Source organism: Macaca nemestrina, chromosome 7 (genome assembly GCF_043159975.1).
Source record: "Macaca nemestrina isolate mMacNem1 chromosome 7, mMacNem.hap1, whole genome shotgun sequence".
In the NCBI taxonomy this organism is placed as follows: Eukaryota; Metazoa; Chordata; class Mammalia; order Primates; family Cercopithecidae; genus Macaca; species Macaca nemestrina.
In genome coordinates this window covers 120,167,334-120,187,484 of record NC_092131.1, presented here as the reverse complement: position 1 = coordinate 120,187,484, position 20,151 = coordinate 120,167,334, and the positions used below count along the sequence as shown (strand labels likewise).

The window sequence follows — 20,151 nt, the reverse complement described above, 5'->3', positions numbered from 1 at the left end:
CCCGGAAGTGGCGGCGGCGGGCGTGCGGGAGCGGGAGCGGGAACGGGTGCGGGGGGGGGCGGCGCGCACGAGCCGGCCATGGCCGCCGCCGCCGGCTTTGTGTGCCGCGCGCGGGCCCAGGCCGCCCGCGCCTCGCCTGGGCTCCGGGGCCGCTGCTGACCCGCCCGGGCTCCGAGCGTCGCGCCCGCCGGGCCGGCCCCGCCTCCTGCCCTCCTTCGCCTCCGCCTCCTCCTGCCGCCGGGCGGGCGGGCTCCAGCCGCCCTCCGCGCTTGCCTGCCCGCTCCCTCGCCGCGCGCCTGCCCTCCGTCCTCCCGGGCCAGCCAGCCAGCCGGGCCGGCGGCGGGCACCAGGCCGTCCCCATGCCCGAGCCAGGCCCCAGGATGAACGGCTTCTCGCTGGGCGAGCTGTGCTGGCTCTTCTGCTGCCCGCCCTGCCCGAGCCGCATCGCCGCCAAGCTGGCCTTCCTGCCGCCCGAGCCCACCTACACGGTGCTGGCGCCGGAGCAGCGCGGCCCCGGCGCGCCAGCCCCGGCCCCGGCCCAGGCTACCGCCGCCGCCGCCGCGGCCCAGCCGGCACCGCAGCAGCCCGAGGAGGGCGCGGGCGCGGGGCCCAGCGCGTGCAGCCTGCACCTCAGCGAGCGCGCCGACTGGCAGTACTCGCAGCGCGAGCTGGACGCAGTCGAGGTCTTCTTCTCGCGCACGGCCCGGGACAACCGGCTCGGCTGCATGTTCGTGCGCTGCGCGCCCTCCAGCCGCTACACGCTGCTCTTCTCGCACGGCAACGCCGTGGACCTGGGCCAGATGTGCAGTTTCTACATCGGCCTCGGCTCACGCATCAACTGCAACATCTTCTCCTACGACTACTCGGGCTACGGCGTCAGCTCGGGCAAGCCCTCGGAGAAGAACCTCTACGCCGACATCGACGCCGCGTGGCAGGCGCTGCGCACCCGGTGAGTCCGCCGGGTTCTCCAGTCCTGGCTTCTAGCTCTGGGGAGGCGGGGTGGAGGTCTCTTGGGGTCCCTGGGGCGGCCTGCCGGGACAGGGTCCCCTCCTCCGGGACTGTGGGCCAGCAGAGAGCCCCCTGGCCGCCGTAAATTCGCTTTTCTTGTCTCTCCCTGGCCTGCTCCCACCTTCTCCAAAAGCCGCGCCAGCGTTCAGGCTCCTGGAGAGCTCGCACTCAGAGGATTTTTGCCGGCTTTGGCTCGCCTGGGTGCCGCCGGCCTACCGGCTGGGTCTTCTGTGGCTTCGGTCACCGCTAGTGGCAGCGTGTGGGTGCTTAAGTACCAGGCAGAAAGAAACAACTTGGTTTGTGTTTCGTTTGCACGAGCTGAAGTGACCTTGGGCAAGGCACATGGGTTTCTAGACCTCACTTTCCTTCCCTGTAAAGTCAGTGGGTGAGACAGGATGGCTTCTGAAAGACTTTCTGGTTGTAAAGTGCCGACAGGACAATGTCTGGGCAGCCTTGGAGGCAGCTGGAGGGTCGGGTGGAGCGGGGAGTTTGCCTCCTGGTGGGGCAGAGTAGTGGCACTGTGGGGCAGGAAGTTAGCTGGTAGCTATGGGCCTGGCACCTTCCACACGGCCTCCATAACAGCCCAGGATAAGTTCGAATCTTACAGGGGCTGGGAAATCTCTGACCTTGAATTAGCGTTCACAGAAGGACTGAAAAGTGTTTAGGGTGGGCCATCTGTGAGCCAGGCACAGTACTGGGGGCATGGTTTAGGGGTTAGACCTGGTTGTTTTATAAGAAGCAAACCAAAAACCTGACTTTTATTCACAATTAGACAAAAGTCTGATACGTGGGCAGGTCAGGTTACTTGTTTGTGCTCCAGTTTGGGTATCTGTGACCTTTCTGACCTGCCTCATAGCAGTGATGGTGAAAATAGCCTGAGGCCATGTCTATGATGAGATTTGATTTCTTCAGATGAAAGAGTCCCCAGAAGAAGTACACCAGGCATTATTGTCGCCATGGACCCTTCTATAGTTTTTATCTAAAACCCGTTTGCTTGGCTTATGCACATCACCAACGTTAATGATCTTTTTTTTTTTTTCATTCGTACTCAAGCATATGTTCCTAAGTGACTCCTTGCCTGTCTGGGAAAATGGCTTGTCCAACAGGGAAGTACTTAGTATTTGCTGTATGTTGCATGTTTATGCCCTCCTGAAGTCCTGAAGGGGATGCCCTCATTGGGATTATAGCTTTTCGAAAGTGGCTTAGGTAGATGAGAATGTATCATATGCAGATGCATTGGGTCAGACTCTGTAAGTAGTTAAAAGCCACCTGTTCCAGTAAAGGGTTTCAAAAGTATGTGTCACACACAGTCGATAGCTTGCTAGAATTTGCTGTTGGCAAAGGTATTAAAAATAAGTTTGGCATTAGATCTTTAAAATTTGAAACATGAAAATGCTACCTTGAGTAGACTTTTAAAGAATTTCCATAGAACATTGCTCCTGTGTGTGCATGTTTGCATTACAGTGAAAGCCTTTCACATGACTGGCACTTTGCCCCAAATATACAGGTGTGTCTGTGTTACAGCAGACGTGGAGCGTAGTTATTTCCTGGAGACTTTTTTTTTTAGTCATATTTAGTTGAATTAAGGGGCGTCGTTTTGAATAATGTTGAATTATCTGATGGCGTATCAGTTGAATTAAGGGGAATTGTTTTGGATAATTTTGAATTATCTAATGGGATGTCTAAAGAGTACCCATGATTTATTTAATGTTATACCACAACTCATATCTAAGTTAATTTATTCACCTGTAAAATAGGTTAGAATTTAAAGGCTGCATGCGAAGCTTAGAATTTGAAGGAACCTTACAAATCCTCATGTCTCGTGCTTTTCTTTTTTTTTTTTTTGAGACGGAGTCTCGCTCTGTCGCCCAGGCTGGAGTGCAGTGGCCGGATCTCAGCTCACTGCAAGCTCCCCCTCCCGGGTTCACGCCATTCTCCTGCCTCAGCCTCCCGAGTAGCTGGGACTACAGGCGCCCGCCACCTCGCCCGGCTAGTTTTTTGTATTTCTTAATAGAGACGGGGTTTCACCGTGTTAGCCAGGATGGTTTCGATCTCCTGACCTCGTGATCCGCCCGTCTCGGCCTCCCAAAGTGCTGGGATTACAGGCTTGAGCCACCGCGCCCGGCCTGTCTCGTGCTTTTCAAACTGTTTTGACTGTAACCTCACAGTAAGAAATACATTTTACATTTTCATCAAGCACACATACACGTCTGTATCTACATACCTGAAGCTAATGCTTCACAAAACAGTAATTTTTCTATGGGCAACACACGTAGCAGAATATGTTGTTTTATTTCACTGTTTTTTTTTTTTTTTTGAGACGGAGTCTCGCTCAGTTGCCCAGGCTGGAGGGCAGTGGCGCCATCTTGGCTCACTGCAAGCTCCCCCTCCTGGGTTCACGCCATTCTCCTGCCTCAGCCTCCCGAGTAGCTGGGACTACAGGCGCCCGCCACCACACCTGGCTAATTTTTTGTGTTTTTAGCAGAGACGGGGTTTCACTGTGTTAGCCAGGATGGTCTCGATCTCCTGACTTCGTGATCCTCCTGCCTCGGCCTCCCAAAGTGCTGGGATTACAGCTGTGAGCCACCATGCCCGGCCTATTTCACTTTTATAAAAAAAGAAAAAAGAATGATGGTTGTGAATTGCTAAATTTATTTCCCAACTCATGTATGGACACTGCTCACGTTCACCCAGCTCATCTGACAGGAGGATAGTCTGGCGGCAAATCAGCAGTAGGTCTCTTGACTACCAGTTTAGTACTCTTGCCACGGCACCATTGCTACGGTTGTCATATTTATCAGATTCTTCAAGAGGTGCATTTGTGTGTCTTGGTTATTCTGCTGACTTAGGAGTTACCTAATTCTGAAGCCAGTCAGCCCCTCAACCACTTTCCTGTTGCTGTTCAGTATGATTCTTCTGCTCTTACTTGCCTGGAACATACCCTATTCTCTGTCCTTTTACAGGTTAATTCAGGTCAGTGCATGGCAGGAATGCCTTCCATCCCATGTACCCATTCTTTTGTTACTGGGTGAGACTCTGTTTTCCACCGGCCATCCCCCATGTCTTCTTTGGGAATCTTTATCTTTCCTGCCCTCCTAGTTAACCACACTCCCCAGGACACTGATTGGAGAACTTGCCTTGTTCTGAGTCATCTCCGTCTCTGTAGTTAGATTATTCCGCCAGGAGGACTGTAAGGTGCAGTGCCTTGCAGGCCCCAAAGCCCCACACTCAGGATTTTGCTCCACTCTTCTGCTCACACCTAGCCTTTTGTATCTGCTCTTCTCCTGTGCTAGGAACAATGGATCCTAACTGGATCTTAATTGGATTAGGACACTCTTTGTGTTCCCTGTGCACCTAGTACTTGGCCCCTTTGCTTGAGTTATCACAGTGTTGCTATATCTGTTGTTTAATTGTATCTCCATTAAACTGAAAGATCTCTGAGGGCAGGGACACTATGTCTTCTCTATTCCTGACAGTTGGCACAGTGTCTTAAAATAATAGGCACTCATTGGTATTTGTTGAGTGAATTGCACATAATGGGTGCCCCATAAATAAGTGGGGTAAATTTAATTTTTCCTAAGTTGGACTCTTACAGGTACTTGGATCTTATTTTATCTTCAGGGTTTAATATCCACTGGTACAACCATAGACAAAAAAAAGGGCCAGATGTATTGGCTTGAGGCCTGATCCACTTTGTGTTCATTGTATTGGTGTTCTTGTGACACTGAAAGGTCCGTATTGAAGAGAAAAACAATACTAACCCATCCTTTGTATGTCTCTACATCTTTTATCCCACTACCTATCTGTGCCAGCTCCTACGCATGCTAGAGTGAGCTGTCCAGCCCTCGAAACAGATGTAAATACTACCAGTATGCAGACCCCTTATGCGTGGATAAAGACAGTGAATCCCCCCAGATGATGAGTATTAAGGTGGGCATGTAATCCAGAGTAAGGGTTTCAGGAGGAAGTAGATTTGGTAAGAAAGGTGGTTGTTGCCGTTTGGCCAATAGATGATTATTTTAAACATTTGAAAAGTTACTGAAAAGAGTGTAGCGGAGAGGCAGGGTTTGAAGGAGCCAGGAAGAGTGGCATGAACCATGAGGAGAGCTCATTGAGCATGACTGAGAGCCCCAAGATCAAGACTTGTTTTATGTTTGCATTACTGGTAAGTAATATAAGTATGTTGTGAATACAAGCAATTGAGGGAATGAATTGAAATTACTTAGACATATCTGTGGAAAGGACACTGAGAATCAGGGTCACCTTATTGGAGCATATTGTTGTCACTTGAGTTGGGGAAGTGAAGTGATTAATCTGCAGGAAAGGCTGCCTGTTGGTTAAGGTGGGAGTAGGCAGATTCAGCCTCCTCAACACACATCTTTCCAGGGGATTCTCTTAGGGCTGAGCAGTTTGAGACTGTGTGTGCACAAGTGGCAGCGTGACTCAAGAGACAGTGAATCAGACTGATTTGAAACTATAAACCCAAACAAGCAAATAGCCCAAAGAATGAGGTGTAAAGGAGGCAGAGTATTTTAGCTGAAATATTTTAATGGAGAAACAGGAGAGTGAGACCTTTGTAACTCAGTTTGTTATCAGTGTTTGCTGATGCCATCCACAGAAGTCATCTTTGATCCTTCTTTTTGATGCTGGTGACAAAAGCTGTGGAGGAGAAAGGCATTTGGTAATGTAGGCAGAGAAACGTTGATACAGTCAGAGAAAGCAGATGCAGAGAGAAGAAAATAAGACTTTTCAGTGCCTTTAGTACAAAAGGCAAATTACAAAAGACTTAATATTTCATTTATTCCTTAATTTGACCAGTAAACCATTAAACATAGGCTGGGTGTGGTGGCTCGTGCCTGAAAACCCAGCAGTTTGGGAGGCCCAGGCAGGAGGATCACTTGAGCCCAGGAGTTCAAGACCAGCCTGGGCAACATAGTTAGGACCCCCATCTCTACAAAAAATTTGTAAAAGTAGCCAGGTGTGGTGGTGTGTGCCTGTAGTTCCAGCTACTCAGGAGGCTGAGGTGGGAGGATTGTCTGAGCCCCAGAGTTTGAGGCTGCAGTGAGCCGTGATTGCGCCACTGCTCTCTAGCCTGGACAACAGAGCGAGACCTGGTCTCAAAAAACAAAACAAACAAAAAACCCCAAACTGTTAAACACACATTTATTTATGCTCTGCTTGTGCCAGACCCTGTACTACATACTCTTGAAGTATCGTTAATCGCAAGCTGTTTCTTTTTGTTGTAAAAGGATGGAATAGATTTCAGAGGCATTTTGAATACGTAACTATGATTTGCTGTTTTATAACTTTTGTGTCAGTGATTCACAGGATCCATAATTGGAAAATCCATGTCACAGCAAAACTGTAGTGGCATCCTCTGAGGTCGTGGAACCCTTGAAAAACACCTGTTGATTGTGAATGGTGTTCATGGCCAGCAGTCTCAGGGTGGAATTCTCCTTGAGTAGCATGTTACTTTCCTGGACATGTTGAAGTTAATAACCTAACTTCTTTGTTCTCAGTGTTTTCAGAGGGAATACTATGATGCCATTAAGGGAAGAAAGCTTAGAATTTCTGCTTGAGTTTGACTGATTAGGGAACAGAAAAACAGAAATGTGTCAGGCGTGGTGGCTCACACCTATAATCCCAGCACTTTGGGAGGCTGAGGCGGGCGGATCACTTGAGGTCAGGAGTTTGAGACCAGCCTGGCCAACATGGTGAAACCCCATCTCTACTAAAAAATACAAAAATTAGCTGGGTGTGGTGGCAGGTGCCTATAATCCCAGCTACTCAAGAGACTGTGGCATGAGAATGGCTTGAACCCGGGAGGCAGAGGTTGCAGTGAGCCGAGATTACGCCACTGCACTCCAGCCTGGGTGACAGAGCAAGACTCCATCTCAAAAAAAAAAAAAAAAAAGAGAAAAAAGAAAAACAGAAATGTTATGAATACTGTTTGACATAAGGGGAAAGCACAGTGATCTTTCTAGCAAGGAAATAGAATGTTGGCTTGCAATTCAAGGCAGCCAGTATGTGAACAGGAAGAATGTAACTCTTAAGAACAGACCTGTTGAAATTGAAGTAGGCACAGACCATTTTGGGAATCCACTCAGAGCCCTTCTCTTTGGTCCACCTTCAGCCTGTTTCCAAGTGCTCTTTTGCCATACCTGGCTCTTCCGGCTTGCTTCGCTGTGTGGTTCTGCAGGTTTTCTCTCTTTATCAGTACCAGAATCTGAGCTCTCACGCTCCTCTCACCACAGTTTACTTACCCATGGTTCTGTTTTGAGGGGCCTTGCTTTTCTCCAGTAATCCAGTTGCAAAGATGTGGCAGATGACTTCATTTTCTGTGTTAATGGGCAATAACTCCTTAATGTGTTCTCTTCCGAGCACAGTTGTTTTCATTTAGGGCACTCTTAGAGGCTCAGTCTTCTCTAAAATTCAGTCTTAGGTCAGGCACGGTGACACAGCCTCACTGAGACCTCCCTGTAGTCTCAGCTACTGGGAGGCTGAGGTGGAAGGATTGCTTGAACCCAGGAGTCTCAGACCAGCCTGGGCAACATAGTGAGACCTTGTCTCTACAAAAAATAAATTAGCTGGGCATGGTGGCTCATGCCTGTAATCTCTGACCCTAGGATTTGAGACCAGCCTGGGCAACATAGCAAGAACCTGTCTCCAAAAACCAAAATCAAGTCTTAAAACTCTAATGATGCCATGGCATATTGGTGTAAAGAGCATTTTTTTTTCCCCTGCGAAAGTCACTTAAATCATACGGGCCTGAGATTACTTCGAGCTTCCCTTTAAGCTCTACCTTATTTTACTGCTTCTTATTAATTCCCTACCTTATATTACTGCTTCTATTCCTCACTCTGTCTCCAAATTTAGTAACAACTCTCTTCAGTGTTGATAATCCCACATAAGACTCCAAAATCTGGCTTTAGGAATTGCACTGTTCATTTTGATAGCAGCTTTACCCACTGTACTGGATTTTGCTTAGGCTGGTGTTGAAACTATAAATCTGCTCTACTTTAAGAAGCCTATGTACAGGAATCCAGAGTCTCAACACATACAGTTAGGAGATTATTATTTGGATAACAGAGTGATTTTTTTGTTAGAGCTGCTTTAAATAATAGGCTTTCTAATTTCATCTAAAAGATGTGATTCAAAAAAGACAAACAAAACCTTTTGGACTAGGAAAATTAGTTCTGACTCCAGCACTCCCACTGATTCACTATGCCAGTTTTGTGCAGCTGTAACAGAAGACCTGCGACTGGGTAGTTTATAAAGAAAGAGGTTTCTTTCCCAATTTCTGGAGGCTGGGAAATGCAGGATCGAGGCACTTACATGTTTGGTGTCTGATGATGACTACTCTGCTTCCTGGCTGGCTTCTTGAACCAAAGGCGGGAGGAAGGTTCTTGCTCAAAGCCTTGCTCCAGAAAAGCCAAAGGGCAAGCAAGGGAGGGGAGAGAGGCGCAGACTCCCTCTTTGATAAAGAAGCTTCTCTGAGATAAGGCATTATCTGTTCATAAGAGTGGAGTCCACATGGCCTGATCACCCATTAAGGGTCCCACCTCTTAATCCAGTTACCATGGCAACTAAATTTCAACACCAGTTTGGGAGGGCACAAGCATTCAAACCATAGCAGCCCTCTTAAACAAGCCACTTCACACTTTTGGGCTTCACATTCCACTGTTTGAAACCTGAAACAGGCCGGGCGCGGTGGCTCACGCCTGTAATCCCAGCACTTTGGGAGGCCGAGGCGGGCGGATCACAAGGTCAGGAGATCGAGACCACGGTGAAACCCCGTCTCTACTAAAAATACAAAAAATTAGCCGGGCGCGGTGGCGGGCGCCTGTAGTCCCAGCTACTCAGGAGGCTGAGGCAGGAGAATGGCGTAAACCCAGGAGGCGGAGCTTGCAGTGAGCCGAGATCGCGCCACTGCACTCCAGCCTGGGCGACAGAGTGAGACTCCGTCTCAAAAAAAAAAAAAAAAAAAAAAAAAAGAAACCTGAAACAATGAAATGTCATCCAGCTGCATGACTTCTGAGGTGTCTTCTGGTAAGTCTGTGTTTCGTGACTTTTAGGGAAAGCACCTAATGTTTTTGAATTTGCTTTTTCTTGACTACATTGGGAAATACAGTGGATTCAGTCTGGTGCAGGGGATCTCCACCTTAGCTGTACTTTAGAATCTCCTAGGTAGACTTTTTTTTTTAAGTGTGCAGGCTATGTATATGAGTGTGTGTGTGTACACACACACAGCCAGAGTTGAGACACACTAGCCTAGAAATGTCCAAGAGCCAGCGAGTATATTAAGATCAGCCCCGATTATAATTTGTTAAGAGTTGAAAAAATGGAATGTTAGAAAAGATTTTTTACACATTTATATACAGCTATCCTCCCTTACCTGTGGGGGATACATTCCAAGACCCCCAGTGGATGCCTGAGCCTTGGAGAGTACCAAATCTGGTATACATTATGTTTTTTCCTATATGTACATAGCTACAATAAAGTTTAACTTACAAAGTAGGCACAGTAAGAGATTATCAGTAATAGGTAATAATAAAATAGAACAATTATACCAATACACTATAATTAAAGTTAAGTGAATGTGATCTCTGTCTCACAGAATATCTGGTTCTGTACCGTGGATAGCTGAAACTGCAGAAAGCAAAGCAGTGGATGAGGAGAGAGTGCTGTAGATGGCTTCAGATACAGATCTTTGGTGGCCAGGAACCCACTAGAGTAAACCATGTGAAGGGGCAGTCGTTGAAAAGAAATCATCACATTCATATTTGCGAGATTCCAGGGAGCCTGAAGCTCCTGCCCCGTTCCTCTCTCTCTCTCCAGCTGCCTCTCTCTGGGGTTGGCTCCTCTCATCTCCTGTCCACGTGCCTGTCCCATTGCTCTTTCTACACTCAAACCTTTTCCCTCATTCACACTCGCTGCACATCACTGAGGCCCACCCCACCTAGCTTTGCTCTGACCTGGCTGCCTGCAGCTGGCCTCCTTCATGCGCTCAGTTCCCATCCTTGCTTTATCTGATTGTACCCCCAGGTTAGTGAGGGCTGGTGCTAAAGCAGTGTAAGAAATGCAGCCACCTCCTTGGAGCCTGCAGGAGGGTGCAGTCCTGAGAGAAGGGGGCTGTGGCCGGGTGAGCATGTGGACACCCCAGGATGCTGTCACTTCTGTGCCTCCTGAGTCAGGCTTCTGCCCCTCCTCTAGTTGTGGATGGAGGGTTGCATGGAATTGTCACTGCTCTCCACTGAGCTCTCTGTGTGACACAGAGCTCAGTCTGACAAGAGATCATCGACCTTGAAGAATAGACTACAATTAATTCCTTAAACCAGGTCAGTAGAGTGGTGACGTCATTGCCTTTTTGAGACCACGTGTGTGTGGATGCCCATCCCAAGCCTGGAAGTGAAAGGCTATAGAAAAATAGGTCTGTTCCCTTTTGTTGCCTCTGCTGTCTCCTGTCCTGCAGCTGACACACCATCCACCGTGGGGCTATGGGACTGCTAATGAGAAGTGATCTGTGTGCAGACATAGTTCTGAACAGCCTGTGGGGCAGCAGAGGTCAGGCCAGACATCAGCTGAAGAAGGCAGGAGAAAAGAGGCAAGAGAGGGAAGACGGCCAAAACTTGATGGTGCCAGCGGACTTCTATGTGACTTGGGTTGGAGGTTCCTGGCGTGAAATGGTTTAATGATTTAATTCTTCATTTAGAGGGTTTACAACCGGAACTGATTCTGGGTCTTATGTCAGAGTCACATGGGCAAGGTTGTCTCAAGGGTAACCTGGAGAGAAATGTTCCCTGCAGTTCTGAGCTCCCTATGATTTGTGTGTGTGTGTGTGTGTGTGTGTGTGTGTGGTTATGAGCATAGATTTTAGAGTTCAACAGACCTGATTTTAGGTCCTGCCTGTGATTAACGGCTTGACCTCAGGCAAGTTTTCTACCATTTGGAGCCTCAGTTAAAATGATGATGATGGTTACAATAGCTGCAACCACCTTGTCAGGTGCTTAACACAGTGCTTTCCACATAGTAAGAGTTTGGTGTCATTTAGGATTATCGATAAAATTGTTAGAGCTGTAATAACCAAATGCTCAGACCATGCTGAAAACTAGGTGCTTAGATCAGAAGGAGTGTTAAAGAAATTGCTTCTTGTCCCACTTTGTGTAGATACAAATACCCAGGTCAAGCCTAGCTTGGTGGGTGTGGAAGTGGAGGAACAGTAAAGGTGTTTTAGTTTTATTTGTAGCTAAGGGGAAAGTCTCTTTGGAATTGTTGCTTGTGGCCTCAAGAGCTTTGGAGAGTGGTATGCATTAGTATTTTAAATCTGATAGCATTTCATCTACCTAGGTGTTTATATCCCCAAGGGAGATCTTTAAAGGCGAGGAAACCCTACCTGTAATCCAACACCTACAATTACTTTGCAAACCATTTCTGGTTTGCTCCCTCCACTTTGCAGTTCCCAGGCTTAGCTTTTTGGAGCTGGGCAGGAATCAGAGACTTCTCTAAGCAGAGTTAGGGATGGCAAGGACCGGAAGGCAAAAGCTTGTATTGTGTGCACCATTCGAGATGTTCTGGTTGCTCTTTACTTATGGGACGATCCTTAATAGATAGAGTTAACCTTCCCTTTTCCTAGTTGGCCAGGGGACCTGAACAGCAAGCTTCCTTTTAAAATATGAATGCTCCCATAATGCCTTGCACCTCAGATTCATGTGGCATTTTCACAGCTCTGTGTAATGGAGCTCATTGATAACTCCCACATTATTGATTCACTTAAGAGTGTTAAAGGACCATGGCTCCATGGTGAAATTGGAAACCTCTGTTTTCCAGGAAGTCTAGGTCATTCAGATTCAGTGCTCAGACGAATAGTTAACCATTGTACGTCAATTACTTGCTGAATCGCAGAGAGGAGCCTAACCTCAAGCTTACTTGTTAACAGAGCACTGTTTAAATTTCCGAAGGAAAAATGAGCAAAGAGAACCATCAGTACTGATGATTAGTTTGCCCCTTCACTTTACATTTTTTAATGGTTACAGTGAAATCTGGGCAGTTACTTTGGGGGAAAAATGTAAAGGAGCCTGTGTTCAGAATATACCCACAAAAAGTGAGTTTCCAGATGTTAAATATAAATCTACTAGCTAAAATCTCCGTGATTATGATTGATAATCAGATGAGAATTCTTACCTAATCTCAGACTGTTTTTAGAGATTGTCATGGACATAACTAAACCCTGTGCAGTGATGATTATATGGCCTGCAAAGGTCTACGATACCAGAACATGATTTTTGTGTGCTGATCTCACTTAAATAATTTGATTTATCCCTATTGTCAGAAATAACTCAAGGGTATTTCAGTTTCTCTAGTTTTGATTGTTGTTGTGATGTTTAACTATCACTGTTGTCCTTATAATGTGTAAACTTTATACTATTTTAATTTTAATATAACTATTAGGAAAGGATGATTTGCATGCTAATCACTTTGAAGCATGTTTTATAGTGTACAACTAGACTGGATAAAATAAGTACGTTAAAAAATGAACATGCCATTGTAGAGGCCAAGGGAGAACTTCTTTGTGTGCTGAAGGTTTGCTGAAAAACCACTTGATAAAAAGCAGATTAATAGGAGAAATGGCATATAAATAAATCTGTGTGCACAGGAGAAAAATTACAGAATACCCAATATCCTGAGGGGATGCATATTCTTATATGCCCTACTTCTTAGGGGGAAGGGAAGTGGGAAAGTATGGATGATTTTAGAGGGATGGTAAATGATTTTTAGGGGAATTTAATGGACTTGAAGAACATATGGTGGCCTGAGATAAAGTCTGTTGGATCCACAGGGCAGACAGTGGTTTGTGACAAAAGTCTGTCTAGGTGTGTTGACAAACTGCAGTCTTTCTTCCTGCAGTAGTGTGGTAGGAGTTCAGTTAATAAAAACTTACAGAAGGCACCAGAAGTCATTGTTTTTTTCTTTGGTGGATCTAGATCAGGGGTGTCCAATCTTTTGGCTTCCCTGGGCTACATTGGAAGAAGAATTGTCTTGGGCCACACATGAAATACACTAATACTAGCGATAGCTGATGAGCACCCCCCCCCCCACAAAAAAAGGCAAAAAATCTCACAATGTTTTAAGAAAGTTTACGAATTTGTGTTGGGCCACATCATCCAGAGCCATCCTGGGCCAAGGGTTGGACAAGCGTAATCTAGACTTAAGGCAGATAAGGGAACTTTGGAGAACAACTTCATGCTGTGGTTTGGGAGGGTCAGAGTTTTGGTGGGGAGGGGCAGAGAGGCTTCCTGAGGCTTCTGCAGCTCAGCCTGTCAACGTACTGTATTTGGGGATATCCATTTTTGAGCCCCAACATCATCATATATTTAATTGGAATAAATTAGTTTTGCCTACTAAAAATTCCAAGAAAACCGTAAAAAGCCTAAGAAGGTATTAAACTAAAAATATACATGGTTTCCAATTCCTGTTTCCATCCCTGAAGCTCAGTGGGAGCTTGCAGTGCAAGGGTTCCAGCTGCCTCTGGCTGCGCCCATGGGACAGTCCTTCCACGCCTGGGCCCTGGGCACTGTCAGCACAGCTCTTCGTGCTTCTCTCACTCTCTTCCTTTTATCCAGGCTCCAAGTCACAAAGTCCTCTGTGGTCCCTTTCTCTTCTTCATCTGAATATCTGGCCAGCCACACGTTTCTGTTATTATTTCCTCTGTTTTCCTTCTCCTCCTTTCTTTATTCTAGGCTCTTGACAGCTTGTCCCGGAATTACTACAGTAGCCTATTCTCCCCACCTCACATTCTTTATTTTTTTGTTTTGTTTTGCTGGTTTTTTCAAACAGAGTCTTGCTCTGTCGCCCAGGCTGGAGAGCAGTGGCATGATCTCAGTTCACTGCAGCCTCTGCCTCCTGAGTTCTAGTGACTCATGCCTCAGCCTCCCGAGTAGCTGGGATCACAGGCATGTGCCACCACGCCCAGCTAATTTTTGTATTTTTAGTGGAGACAGCATTTCGCCATGTTGGCCAGACTGGTCTCGAAATCCTAAGCTCAAGCAATCCTCCCGCCTCCACCTCCCAAAGTGCTGGGATTACAGGTATGAATTGTCCATATGTTTTGTGAGTTAAGCCTGAATTCTCCAGTATAGGGAGCAGGCTTAACTCTGCATGGTCAGCTTCACTCACTTCTTCCTCTCAGGCACCTGGACCAGTGCAGCCTGGTGGGTAATGGGTGCTCATTGGATATTTGTTGAGTAAATAAATAAGTAAGTTGGTAATAACAGTTCACAAACTTTAGTGTACGAATTACTGGGAGGCCTTGTTAAAATAGATGCCAGACCCCATCCTCAAAGACTCTGAGAGAACAGTTGTGGAGCAGGCCCAGATACAATCATTTTAAAACTGCAGGCCTGCTAGGGAGGGTGAGTTGTCTGTATTTTAGGAACCTGGGAACATGAAGTTCCTGAGGGAGGCACTTGGAGACCCCACATAGTGACCATGCTTGTAAAATACTACCTGCTCCTTGGAAGTTTCTGTGAATCTCCTTTGCTGGAGCAGGAGTAGTCATTGGGCAACTTGCAGTTTATATTATACCAGGGGTTTCAAAAATTTTTTAGCAGTAAGTGTATACTTTTATAAATATATGTATATATTATAAATATAAATATATAGGTTTTTAAAAAACGCTATTGGAACCCAGCGCGGTGGCTCACGCCTGTAATCCCAGCGCTTTGGGAGGCCGAGGCAGACAGACCACTTGAGGTCAGCAGTTTGAGACCAGCCTGGCCAACATGGTGAAACCCCATCTCTACCCAAAATACGAAGATTAGCCAGGTGTGGTAGCGCACGCCTGTAGTCCCAGCTACTTGGGAGGCTGAGGCACAAAAATCGCTTGAACCCAGGAGGCGAATGTTGCAGTGAGCTGGGATTACGCCACGGCACTTCAGCCTGGGCAACAAAGCGAGACTCTGTCTCAAAAAAAAAAAAAAAAAGATAAAATAAAAAAGCTATTGGTAGCTGTTGGCCTCCAGGATATAGTTGCATACTCCTTGAAGACTCGCGCATCTGGATCGCCATTTTCTTTACCCCTGGATCTCCTGCTTTCATCCGGTGTAGTGTGAATATCCTGGGCTGTTGAGAGCCTGTTTAGCAGCCCCGCCTCACACTTCCCGGCCTCTCCCTCATTGTTCTCCTCCTCCACCCTGCACAACTCTGCAGCAACCCACACCTGTGGCCACATCTCGTACCTTGTGATCATCTGGAATGCTCTGCTTCCAGGATTTTGAATTCTGAAATACTCCTTTCTGACGTACCTCATATCCTGTTGGATTTGCGTGTTTAACAAACATATTAAGTGTCCACTGTGGGCCAGGCTTTCTTCCAGAACAAAACAAACAAAACCCCTGCTCTTGTGAAGCTTTGTTTCACAAGTGCCCATGAAAAACAGTAATCATAATGATTATGTGAATGATAGTTTATTATTCAAATATGATAAGTGCTAGAGGAAAACACAGAACAGGGCAAGGGGATTGGATTGGGGCAAGAGACTGGATGGGTTGGTTGCAACTTTTAAAGGGTGATTAGGTTATGCTTCATTTAGAAAATGACACGTACCCCAAAGCAGTGAGGGATTAGCTTTGTGCAGAAATGGGCTGAGGGACCAGGGTCCTAAGATGGGGCATGGTTGGCAGATGTAGAGATCATCGAGGAAGCCAGCGGGGGGCTAGAGCAGGGCAAGTAACGGGTGCAGGACTAAGAGTAGTAGTAGGAGATGAGGGCTGAGAGTAACTGGGGAGGGTTGAAGGCATTGGTCAAATAGGGCCTTGCAGACCATTGCAGGGACTTTGGCTTTGACAGCAGGAAATGCCCATTGGAGGGCTTTGGGTGGAGATGTGACATGATTTGACTTAGATTTCAGAAGGATCATTCTGTGTTAATGACAAATTGGAGGAGCTGATATGTCAAGGGAGGAAGGTAAGAGACCAATTAGGATTCAAATGCAGTATTTTAGATGAGAGATGCTGGTGGCTTGGACCAGAGTGTTAGCAACAGTGGTGGTGAGATTTTGGATGTATTTTAAAGGCAGAACCAACAACAGTATTTGCTGATGCAGAGTGGGGAAGGGGAGTGTCAAGGATAACGCCAAGGATTTTGGCTTGAGAAACAGGAAAACTAGAAACAGAGACTGATTTTTTTTTCTTTTTTTTCTCTCAGTTTTATTAACTTTTTTCTTTTTGTGGAGATGCAGTCTCACTGTGTTGTCAAGGCTGGAACTCCTGGGCTCAAGCAATCTTCCTGCCTCTGCCTCCACCTCCCTAAGTGCTGGGATTACAGGCATGAGCCACCACGCCTGGCAGAATTGCTGTTGATTGAGATGGGGAGGGCTGTGAGTGGCTCAGGATTGTGGTGCAGCGCATAGATCAGGAGTATTGTTGAGCTGGAGGTGCTCATCAGACCTTTAAATGGAGATGTAGAGTAAGCAATAGAATATAAGTCTGGAGTTCAGGAGGGAGGTCTGGGCTAGAAATAAATTTGGAAATTCTTCCTTCAGAGAAGGAAAGGCAATTAAGCCAAAAACAAACCTGAAAGAATTGGCAGTTTTTCCTGGGGTCGACCTACCTCTGCTTCTGTGCCAAAATCACCCTGTAGGCGCTCTGCTCATCTGGCTTCTTAGCATCTTTGATCAGTGGTGGCCTTTAAAAGAACCCAGTGTTGAGGATCAGATGCTCGCATGAATCACTGAATGACAGGTCTCTCTCTGTAGGAGAGAGCATCCTGACATCAGATTGTGACATCAGGTTGTGGGTTGTGGCTCTTTGGTCACTTTCTGTGGCTGGAGGGTGATTGCTGATTTCCCCCAAGATTTCTTTCCAGCACCCAGAAGAGCAGCAGGACAGCTCCATGCTTGCTGTAGCAGCCCCAGGCAGCTACAGGCAGGTGATTTCCCATAGGAGGCTTTATGCACTGCAGTTTTGCCAGAGGTCTTGTCATTACTGCATGCTTCCTGGCTTCCACTAGATTATTTCCCAAAAAAACCCTCCTACTGACTCGGTGTGGACTAGTGTTTCTTGATTTGTAAAATGTGAGAGAACCATAATTACTTTGGCAGGATTAAGTGTGGTGAAGATTACAGTTTTAATTTGCATGATGCCTGCTGCCTGTCTGTTTTCCCTGTATTTCCTCTCTGAACTGAAAATGGGACCCGTTTCTTGGGGACTTTTGCAGGCATTGGATCTTCTGAAGCCTGTTCTTGTATTATTTCTGAGTTATCCTCTTATTTACATTTGCTAAAGAACTGCAAAGCTAACTAACACACCAAACAATTGGAGTCTGTATTTCTCAGGACTTGTCCCTTCATTTGCAACTCTTTTCTGAAAAGTTCTAGGTAGAATGAAAGACTGCTGCCTGTATATTTATGAAGGAAGAAAAATGCCATAGCCTTTCTTTGCTCTTTACCTGCTTTTCTGCAGTCGTCAGATGCTGGTATCCATTAGCCCTCCTGCACCATTCATATCTCTCCCTTGCCAGCAAGACAGACTTCCCGTTCTCTGCCCCCATAGTTCTAAGATTATGCCTTTGTTCTAGCCCTTATCCCCGGGTCCTTTGGTTACTGATGACTGTACCTGACTCCTCTGTTGGAATGTGATCTCCTTGAGGACAGAGGTAGTGTCTAACTCTTCAGACTCACCCGGAGCCCAGTACAATAGTTCTTGTGTCGAAGGACTGGGTAGAATCACTGTAAGAGGTAGGATTTGTATTGAGAGCTCTTTCTTTTCAGGTTCAGGATATGGGGCCTTCATCTCCTTTGATTCTTGGAATGGAGGCATCAGTCAGGTGGCTGTTGCAGCCCCAGCTTCCTGCTGAGGTTCCTCTCTAGGCATGGGTGTGAATGTGTAGCCCAGCCAAGGAGGGGTAGAGGGAGCCATCTGGGCCCAGGAAATAGCCTGCCATCGATCCTTCAATTGCCTGGACTTCTGTATAGAAGACAAAGCTTATTTTCATAAGAGCAGCCTCACCTGTCTGTGGGTGAGGTCCAGGAAGAGTAATAGAAGTGCTCAGAGGAGAAAGGGAATGTTTGCTCTTCTTGTCATGTGTTGGGGAGGAATGTGTCCATCTGTCAGTGTAGTACAGCCCTCCGTATGTGGATTGACAGCCATCTCATTCTAATATGTTTTCATAATACTTGGGAAAAGTGACTGTGGTTGTTATGATTGAAGGATATGCCTATACTTGAAGTGTCACTTGATAATGAAAATAATGCAGAATTCAAACAATTTTTTTCTGAATCTATAGTTTTACTGACTGCCTATCTATCGGCTTCATCTCCTCGGATCCATGAGACCTGTGCATTTGCTGTCTTTTTGTTACTTTGCCGTGTTGTTTATTGAAAACAAAACAAAACTTCATAATGGAAAAATCTCAAATCGTATACAATGTATGGAAAATATTAACATCAATTCCATGGCGGTCTCATCAACTACAGCAACTATTAACATTCCACCATTCTTACAGCATCTACAGTTCCACTCACCACCCGCAGTCTATTATTACTACTTTGTAAGTCTTTTTTTTTTTTTAAGGAAAAATGTGCATGCATTGAAATGAGCACAAATAATAGCTCTCTAACTTCCCAGCAGTGTCTTCTCGCCACCTACAGCAGCTCTCAGGCACAGTGATGAGCCAGCTGCAGAGCCAAGCTCTCCTTGGTGTGCCATGGTAACAGTGTCCTGCCGTTTTTGGGATATGGATTGCACTATGAGAGTAGAGTTAAGGGAGGTTGTGGATAAATTTAATATTAAATAGTTACCAAAGGAAAGCCACCGAGGTCTTGGTTTTTTTTTTTCCCCCCCCCCAAAATCGGTCTTAGAAAGGAAAATGGAAAGAAAGATAGGGAACTCCAGGAGTGTGTCCCATTTATCCAGAATTAGTGGTATGCTGTAAACAGAGCACTGGTCTGGAGCTGGGAGAACAATGGCTTTCATGAACATTGAGGTACAGGCTGGGTGCACTGGCTCATGCCTGTAATCCTAGCACTTTGGGAGGCTGAGGTGGGTGGATCACGAAGTCAGGAGTTTGAGACCAGCCTGGCCAACATAGTGAAACTCCATCTCTGCTAAAAATACAAAAAATTAGCCGAGCATGGTGGCAGGTGCCTGTAATCCCAACTACTCAGGAGGCTGAGGCAGGGGACTGGCTTGAACCTGGGAGTGGAGGTTGCAGTGAGCAGAGATCGCACCATTGTACTCCAGCCTGAGTGACAGAGCAAGACTCCCTCTCAAACAAAAAAAATTGAGGTACACAGCTGTGTGGCCTGGATAGTTTTATAGTCTCTCATTGTCTCCATACACACACACATATATTTATTTATTTATTATTTTTCTTTTTTGAGACATGGTCTTGCTCTGTCACCCAGGCTGGAGTGCAGTGACGCAGTCATGGCTCATCACACCGCTGACCTCCTGGGCTCGGGTGATCTCCCACCTCAGCCTCCTGAGTAGCTGGGACTACGGGTGTGGGCACCACACCTGGCTAATTTTTGTATTTTGTGTAGAGAAGAGATTTTTGCTATTTTGTCCAGGCTGGTCTTTAACTTCTGGGCTCAAGCAATCTGCTCACCTCGGCCTCCCAAAGTGGTAGGATTACAGGCGTGAGCTATCATGTCCAGCCTGTCTCCATTTATAAAGTAGGCAGTTTGCATTGGATTGTAGTTCTGGTGTAACCAGCACTCCTTGAATGTCTGTTTTATGCTAAGCACATTTCACATATTACGTACTTTTAATCATCACCTATCTGTGAGGTACGAACTGTTGTCTCCATTTCACAGATGCAGAAACTTAGGACCTGGATAGATGATTTGTGCCAGGTCACACCACGTTAAAAGGTGAACCAGGATTTGAACCCAGGCAGCCTGACCCTGGAGCCCATGCTCTAAAATTAGAAAATATTCACTACATGCATAGTCTTCCAAGGTGGCAGGGGTGGACATCTAGAAAATGCTCAAGACCTGCATTAGGGGTACAGAAAGATGACACCGTAACTTATATTTTGGCTTAATATTTATTGTTTTTCATTTTTTTTATGTGTTTTCAATTTCTGTAGATTTTGTAGTGTTTTAAAACACACACACGCAGACACACACAAATCGGGAGCACATGC

The 20,151-nt window shown here is 46.3% G+C and overlaps 1 protein-coding gene across 1 annotated transcript in view; it reads left to right on the top strand.

The window, feature by feature from the left end:
- The first annotated feature begins 247 nt into the window (after positions 1-247).
- Positions 248-20,151, top strand: part of LOC105493102 (abhydrolase domain containing 17C, depalmitoylase) — a 61,443-nt gene continuing 41,539 nt past the window's right edge. The window contains exon 1 of the mRNA XM_011760537.3: positions 248-949. Within this exon, the coding sequence (XP_011758839.1) occupies positions 360-949 (590 nt within the window). The 5' untranslated portion in view covers positions 248-359. The remainder of the gene's footprint in view (positions 950-20,151) is intronic.